The sequence below is a fragment of the Eufriesea mexicana genome, unplaced genomic scaffold (genome assembly GCF_001483705.2).
Source record: "Eufriesea mexicana isolate 0111107269 unplaced genomic scaffold, ASM148370v2 scaffold47447484, whole genome shotgun sequence".
Lineage (NCBI taxonomy): Eukaryota > Metazoa > Arthropoda > Insecta > Hymenoptera > Apidae > Eufriesea > Eufriesea mexicana.
Window position 1 is genome coordinate 1,561,537 of NW_016907864.1, and position 8,576 is coordinate 1,570,112.

General features: G+C 44.4%; 1 protein-coding gene across 1 annotated transcript in view; it reads right to left on the reverse strand.

Moving 5' to 3' along the window:
- Positions 1-8,576, reverse strand: part of sfl (N-deacetylase and N-sulfotransferase sfl) — a 244,551-nt gene that overhangs the window by 66,990 nt on the left and 168,985 nt on the right. Inside the window, exon 3 of the mRNA XM_017907071.1 lies at positions 4,069-4,266. Coding sequence (XP_017762560.1) covers positions 4,069-4,266 — 198 coding nt within the window. The remainder of the gene's footprint in view (positions 1-4,068; positions 4,267-8,576) is intronic.

Here is an 8,576-nt window from a genome sequence, read left to right on the forward strand (position 1 = left end):
CCCCCCCCCCCCCCCCCCACTACAACAATTTTTTAATTTTATAATATCATAATTATTTAATTATTTAATCCTGAAGAATTAATTTTTGAGTTAATTTTGGAATTGGAATTAGAATGATCGGTGGTCACTGACGCCATTGGTCAACCGATGACGAGTGTCCACTTCACACACCCCACCCTCTAAAACAAATTTCTAATTTTATAATATGATTATTTAATTATTTAATTCAGAAGAATTAATTTTTTTATATATATTTCTTCGTTTATGTCTCCATCTCAAGTCGACTGTCACGTGGTCCACAGAAGATGATCGGTATTCTAGATAACAAATACCATCTATTACCCATACATCGTACCATATAATCTCTCTCTGATTCATCCGACTGCCTGCAACTACTCGTCAAATTCACTTATATCAATCCGTTAACCCACTCAGCTATCTAAACTACCAGGAAACTACTCTCTCAAAGCACCAGCCAGAAAACACAGCTCAATTAAAAAACCGGGAACGAAAATGCAACGAAGAACCGAAGCTCGGGAAATGCCCTTTCGGCGAAGCTTTTCCAAGCCGCAACATTAGCAAACACGAGCCCTCAGTGTCTACACAGACCCGGCGATCTTCGACCCTCTGGTCGATTCGGTTGGTCAAACACGGCCGGCACCCATCCATTCGGCAATCTCCGAAAACAAAATTTCGCTGGCTGGTCTGTAACGCGGCTGGATGGTTGTCCGGCGAGTGCTTGGCCGCCGACGCTCGCGTCGGCCTCGATTATCGATTATGAAATTGCACCGGATAAAGCAAACGAGAGACTGGCCGGCTCTTTCGCCCTCTCTCCCCTACTCTCTCTCCTCGTCTCTCTTGTTAGTCAGACGTGTACAGGTGTGCCGGTTGGCTTTCCGATTATCGGATGACAGGCACACATCGCACGCGAGACACACACACCTCTGGCGTCTCTCTCCCTCCGCCCGACTTATACACCCCTTTGTCACGCCATCCGCTCGTGTTACACACGACCCGTTCCAGTCGTACACCGTCGTATGTACACGCGTGTGTATACAGGTAGAGAGACACGCAACCTGCATGCTCTCTGTCATACTCTGCCCCCGTCACTTTATCCACCTATGACGCTTCATCCAGTGCCACGCGGGGGTGGCAGCTGCACCGTTCACCCCTATCCGTCTCCGTCTGTCGGTCGCACTCGCTATCTCTGTCTCGCCTTCGCGTTCTCCGAACCCGGTGTCTCTGTCGGCCTCGCTGCAGCTAATTCCTCGCAGTCGCCGAGGCTTGGCCAGCCATCGCGTTGCATTAGCCGGTCGTTATTGCGCGATTATCCAAGAATCGGGTGAACCTGCGCCGGCTCAAGGCCTCCGTTAACTCGTTCGTGTCCGGGGGCTTTCCTCGCGTTAAATCCACCCCTTGTTGCTCCATTTTCTCTGTAATTTCTTTTCCGCGGACTGCGCGCCATTCGGATGGAGATTGGTACCTCGGGGTTGCCGGAATTCTGCTTTTCTACTCGCAAATTTTCTGTTTGGAGATTATATCGATGATCTGGTAAGCCTTTGCATGTATTGTCATTCGATATGTCGTATCTTCTCGATGGAAAAAAATATAGTTTGTTTTTAGTGCGAGTGTACGTGATCGAAATGAATGTTCATAGGTTGACTTTTGACAGAGTTTTGCTTCAGATAATTTACAGCTTTTTCTCGGCAAATGAATATTGGTTTCTTACGTTACAAACATGGGTATAGTAGCAACGCCATGCGGGAATTCGTTAGAGAAACCTGAACGTGGAACAACATCGGCAATTTTGAGTATTGACACAGCGCGTTCCTGTTTGTCATCCACCGTTTCAAGCCGCTGTATAGTGTCCGACGGAAATTGCGTTATGTGTGTTTATGCAGGTTTTCCAGGCCTCGGAGGCTTCACGCAACACGGTGCATTTCCGCGAATGGTTTACGAATAATGGCGAGACAGCACGCGAGCAGGTTCCAGAGCTTCTTCAACGCGAGTTAAATCGAGTTAAGATCAAGGATGTTTAGGCACGCGGCTACTTAGCGTTCCATTTTGTCGCGATTAAGTGCAACGAGTTTAACTAGCCTCGTTAACGCTGGCAAATCCTACTTTTCTCTTATGTGTCTTATTTCTCGCCAACTCTTAATAATTGTCGACTTGCGAAAATCCTCATCGTTCTACTATAATTGACAAGTATTAGCGACACTTGGGGTCAAAACTGGCGCCAGAACCGATTATTTCAATCTATTTCCAGGACTAAGGATGGAAAATAGAAGTTCATAATGTGCCTAATTTCTCGCCAACTCTTAATAATTGTCGACTAGCGAAAATCCTTATCATTCTACTTTAATTGACAAGTATTAGCAACACTAGGGGTCAAAATTGGCGCCAGAACCGATTATTTCAATCTATTTTCAGGTCTAAAGATGGAAAATAGAAGAAAGCTATAATGTGTTTAATTTCTAGACAATTCTTAATAATTGAGGACCAGCAAAAATCCTCATCGTTCTACTTTAATTGACAAATGTTAGCGACACTTGCGGCTAAAACTGGTGCCACAACCGATTATTTCGATCTATTTCTAGGACTAAGGAAGGAAAACAGAAGTTCATAATGTGCCTAATTTCTCGCCAACTTTTAATAATTGTCGACTAGCGAAAATACTCATCGTTCTATTTTAATTGACAAGTATTAGCAACACTAGGGGTCAAAATTGGCGCCATAACCGATTATTTCCATCTATTTCCAGGTTTAAAAATGGAAAATAGAAGAAGGCTATAATGTGTTTAATTTCTAGACAATTCTTAATAATTGTCGACCAACAAAAATCCTCATCGTTATACTTTATTTGACAAGTATTAGCGACACTTGAGGTCAAAACTGGTGCCATAATCGATTATTTCAATGTATTTCCATGTCTAAAGATGGAAAATAGAAGAAGGCTATAATGTACTTAATTTCTAATAATTCTTAATAATTGTCGACCAGCAAAAATCCCCATCGTTCTACTATAATTGACAAGTATTAGCGACACTTGGGGTCAAAACTGGTGCCATAACCGATTATTTCAATCTATTTCCAGGTTTAAAAATGGAAAATAGAAGAAGGCTATAATGTGCTTAATTTCTAGTCAATTCTTAAAAATTGTTGACTAGCAAAATTCCTCATCCTTCCACTTTAATTGACAAATGTTAGCGACACTTGAGGTCAAAACTGGTGCCATAATCGATTATTTCGTTCTATTTCCACGACTAAAGATGGAAAATAGAAGAAGCTCATAATGTGCCTGCTTTCTTACTAACTCTTAATAATTCTCGACCAGCACAAATCCCTATCGTTCTACATTAATTGACAAGTATTAGCGACACTTGGGATCAAAACTGGTGCCATAACCGATTATTTCAATCTATTTCCAGGGCTAAAGATGGAAAATAGAAGAAGCCTATAATGTGCCTGGTTTCATACCAACTCTTAATAATTCTCGACCAGTAAAAATCAATATCGTCCCACTCTAATTGACAAATATTAGCGACACTTGGGATCCAAATTGATGCCAGTAATGACACTACCGATAACGATTATTTCTATTTTCACCCACGAAGATAAACAACAAAAGACGTCCATTGTACAAACAGATTCACAGCGATTTATAATCTCTCCCACTTTTGATTCGAAGAAGCTTTTCATCGCGGAAGCAGGTTAGAATGGCCGGCCAATCGGGTGGAAAAATTGTCGCAGCGTGAGGGGTTAATTACCACCGAGAAAGAGACGAAAAACACGGAGATAACGAAGTGTATTAGTACACGAACAGCGTGGCCGGTCCTCGCGCGAAGTGCTAACGAGATAAAGTTTTTCCAGTCGCGAACAGGCGTCTGCGATCGTTTACCTGGATGGAAAACAAGCGTACCACGACCGACATAACAATGAATTTCGGTGGCAAAAACTTCGCCGCGATAACTAGGAGAAACTGCCTCTGGGAAGATGTCGCAGGTGAGATCGTACCCCGTTTCTTCTTTTCGATCGCGAAGAAACGCGATTGGACCCGGAGGTACTCACTTGATTCGATTGGAGACGAGCAGTTCCGCTATGTTCTTGCCCAGCATAGAGTACAGCGTTTCCACGAAGACCAACACCTTTGGATCCGTCCTCAAACGAGCCTCGCTGCGATGATCCGGCGCCGAGGGCAACCTCGTCCCTCCTCTCAGTGTCAAACACCTGATTGCTGGCTCTGGCCTAGTATCTCGATGGATCAAGCTGAAAAGAAACGAAGAAAAGAAACTTCAGACATCGTTCGTTGCACCGTGTAAGGGATGGTCTGGACGAGGTTCTCGGGTGCAAGATTAATTCGAAAATTAACCCCGTTGTATTCATTTAGGTTACCGACTAGGGTTTTAATAACGTCGTAGATCGTAGAGAGTTATTGTAAAATTGAAACGGAGGAACGTTTGAAAAGCGTGATCTTCGTTTTGGGTCAGATTCATTTGGGGAGGGCACCAGGGTTAACGTGGCGTGAGTCATGGTTGGAAACAGAAGTGTGATACTCCTCCGAGGGTTTGCAAGTTTTTGCTAGTTTGAAATTCTTGAGATTTTTAAGCTAGGAATGCGGTAATAATATAGCATTTTTATTAATTTATTAGTGGACTGAGGAATATAAATTGTCATCGATGTTTCAAAGGATATACGTAGACTTACAAAGGTTCGGAAATAAAATAATTATTCGCGAATTTTTGTACAGTGCTTGTCTACCGAGATGAAGTATTTCATACTATTACTATTACTCCATATTAACGAGAGGCTATAACTAAATTTTATTTTATTTTAGCAAAAAATAGTAAATTTAGGGCTCAGAAAAATATAAGAGGAGCTTCGAATTCTCATATCTTTATAACAAAGAAATCTTCGAATTCAACGCTCAACTAAAAATAGAGAAAGGAGATGAAATTTTACAGATAATATCCATTTTAATCTCCGAAGGTAAAAAGTTGTTCTCTCCTCTCTCGCAATTATTTTATTTTATTTTATTTATAATGCGCGATAATACAATTCAGGCCACTTTTACACCCCCTATGAAAGCAACACAACCAAGCAGAAATTTCTCACAAATTTGCGATATCGTGTAATTTAAAAATACCAAAATATCCATAAATTCCATATCCGAAAAGATCAGAGAATGTACCATTATAATACAAGATCAACAGAGTCCTCTCTCGCAGTTATATAATTTAATTTATAATACGAGGCATGTACGACTCAAGTCACTTTTACACCCCCTGTGCAAGCAACGGAACCAAACAAAAATTTCTCACAAATCTTCGATATCGTGTAATTAAAAAATACCAAAACATATATATTACAAGATCAACAGAGTTCGCGATAAAGATATAACACCGCGAGATTTTCGCAAATTTATCTCCTCAATCGGTTCTTTTCCCAGCGTTCCGCGGCATTCAGCGTCAACGCCTCGTTATCGACTGTCCCCCTTAAAGAAGGAGGCATTTCTTGGCGTAACGAGGACTCAGAACAGCAAGAGATAATGTCCGCGTAGCTGGCCGCGTGGCACAAAGCTGGCCGGATTGCTCCACTTGACATGAATCGGACGGCATTTTTACGATTACCGATAATCCAACTGTGTCTCAAAGGGCCGGCAAAAGAGATTCGTTGCAAGGAGGACGATGAAAGAATTCCTTCATCGGAATCGCCGTTCCCGAGGCTTGAGTAACTGCGAGCTTCCGAGGAATTCGCCCTTTTCAGCCGCGTCTTCAAAGTACTCCTTTTCAGCCTTAATCCCATTGCGTAGGTAGATCTAGCGTTCGCGATATACCCCCCGGCGAGATCAGCGTGACCAGGGGGATCTTTTGAAATTTTAATACGCAAATCGGTTGTATCCGGAACTCTGCGAGGGATTACAGAGCTCTTAACTCGTAAGCGTCTTTCAAAATTTCACCGAAAAGCGGGAAGAAATACTCCACGAAACGTGAAAAATCGCTCCTGCTCACAGGGATCAAAGCTTCCATTTTTAATAGAAATCCTTTGCAATTTTTTGCAAGCGATAGTTTTACAGTACGAAAGTACCATCATCTGTCGTAAAGCCTACCCCCTCGGAAATATTCGACTCCTTTAATCCCGATATTTTAATTTCACATGTAGCGACCATCATTCACCCCCTCGTCACTAGATGGATTCCGAGGACTTGCGAAAAAATCCCCAATTCCTATACATATAACTTCCCGACCTTCCAATAGTACCCGGGTCTAAGGCAGGGCCTGCTAAAGGAACCTTATCGACGAGTCCATTAGCAGACCCAGGACGAAACGCATCCCACCCTTTTCCTTTCGTACCTTCTAACACGACCGTCACGTAAGGATACCTGCGACCAGTCGACATCAAACAACAATGGGGGAGAGGACCCCCTACACCCACCTCGTTAATCTAAATATTTTTGGCTCCTCTTGCAAATGAATAATATAAATCTGTAGCGACCATCATTCTCGCCCTCGCCACTAGATGGATTCCGAGGACTTGCGAAAAAATCCCCAATTCCTATACATATAACTTCCCGACCTTCCAATAGTACCCGGGTCTAAGGCAGGGCCTGCTAAAGGAACCTTATCGACGAGTCCATTAGCAGACCCAGGACGAAACGCATCCCACCCTTTTCCTTTCGTACCTTCTAACACGACCGTCACGTAAGGATACCTGCGACCAGTCGACATCAAACAACAATGGGGGAGAGGACCCCCTACACCCACCTCGTTAATCTAAATATTTTTGGCTCCTCTTGCAAATGAATAATATAAATCTGTAGCGACCATCATTCTCGCCCTCGTCACTAGATGGATAGATGGGGTTGACTCGGAGGGTCAGTTTCGGAGGTCGAGGTGCCCGCGAATCGTAGTTTCGGAGGTCGAGGTGTCCGCGAATCGTGGGACGCTGGTTATAAACGAGTAAACCATCGTCCCTTCGATTCGGGTCCCTTGTTCCTGAGGGTACGCATGGAAATAGGGATAAGGTAGAGATCTGTCGAGGAAAGGCAAAGGTTTAATTAATTTTGGCTAACGGTGCGTTAGTTTACGAAAGTTGTTAGGATTGACTCTAATGGTGTTTTTAACTGATTTGGAGGTCCGTGGGCCGTTGGTCGTAAGGAGGTAGCCGTTGTCTCCTCGACTCGGGCTTCTTTCTTCGGGGTGAATGTATGGAGTGGTATATGAGGTCTGGGTTCTTCCTGATGGAGGTAGAGGTTCGAAGGATGCTAGTTAAAATGTCTATTTGAAGGATTCGCGTCTTCATTGAGGATCGTAACGGTCTGTGAATTGGGAATGACTGTAGGGAATGAACACGACGCACGTTCATCCCTGAAAAAGTTGCACAGCTGCGAGGGTTGGAATTGCGCGTAATCGAAAGCTACATTTCCAATCGACTCGGAGCACCCTGCCCGCCGGAAATAGATACTTAACCGGCACCCGGCACAGAGAATTATCCCCGGAACACGTTGTTCGACGCAGGTCAACCGTTCTGCTACAGCGTTTTTACATTAATGCGGCCCGTCGACGATGAAATGAAACGGACGAACGTAACAAATTTCCCGTGTCCGGAGCCGCTACACGGAACGCTTTAAATCGCGACGAACGAGCCCAGAGAACGGAAAGCTCTCCCGTCCTCGCCGCTCCGCTCTCGCCCCCCGGCTCGCCCACGGTTTCCAAGCTTAACGCTGAAACACAACGCGCCTATTTCCGCTCGCAATTTGCCGGACAAAACTCGTCTTGATGTACGTGACCAGTGGCGTAATATCGCGTTGTTTGCCGGGTAATACCGGAGGTCCGGTTTATCGATCAGCCGAGAGTCGACTGCGACTTCGTGGCGAAGGGTCGATGGTCAATGGTTTATCGGGCCAAGTCTCGCGTCCGACGACGTGCTAATTCCACCCCGCATAATGCATCGCGTCCTTGCACCTACGATGTGTTAATACACCGGCTGATGGCGCACGGAGTTGTAAGATGGTTCTCCATTACGTGTTTCGATGACAGGGAAATGTTTGGGGTTGGGGAGATCGGTGAGAAAAATTTGTAAAATTTATGTAGCCACCAACTTTCGCACCCTCACCGCTAGATGGAAAACGGAGGTTCGAGGGGATTCTGTGGGGGTCCTCCCCCCATCATCGTTTCAATGTCTGATGGTCGCAGGTATCCTCGTTGGTCGCGTAGCTAGAAAGGACGGTAGGAAAAGGAAGGGATGCGTTTCGTCCTGGGCCTGTTAGCGGACTCATCAGCAAGGCCCTCATAGCAGGCCCTGCCTTAGACACTGAGATACTATTGGAAGGTCGGGAATTTATATATGTAGGAATTAGAGGTTTTCCGATGAGTTGCGAGAAATGGTGAGAATGATGGTCGCTACAAATACTTGACTCCCATGAATACAAGTTTCTATGCTATCTAGGTATCCCCTGTCTAAGGCAGGGCCTGCTAGAAAGCTTTACCGACAAGTTCACTAGCAGGCCCAGGACGAAACGCAACTCCTTTTTCTTTCATCCCTTCTAGCACTACCGCCACATAGAGTACACTATATAT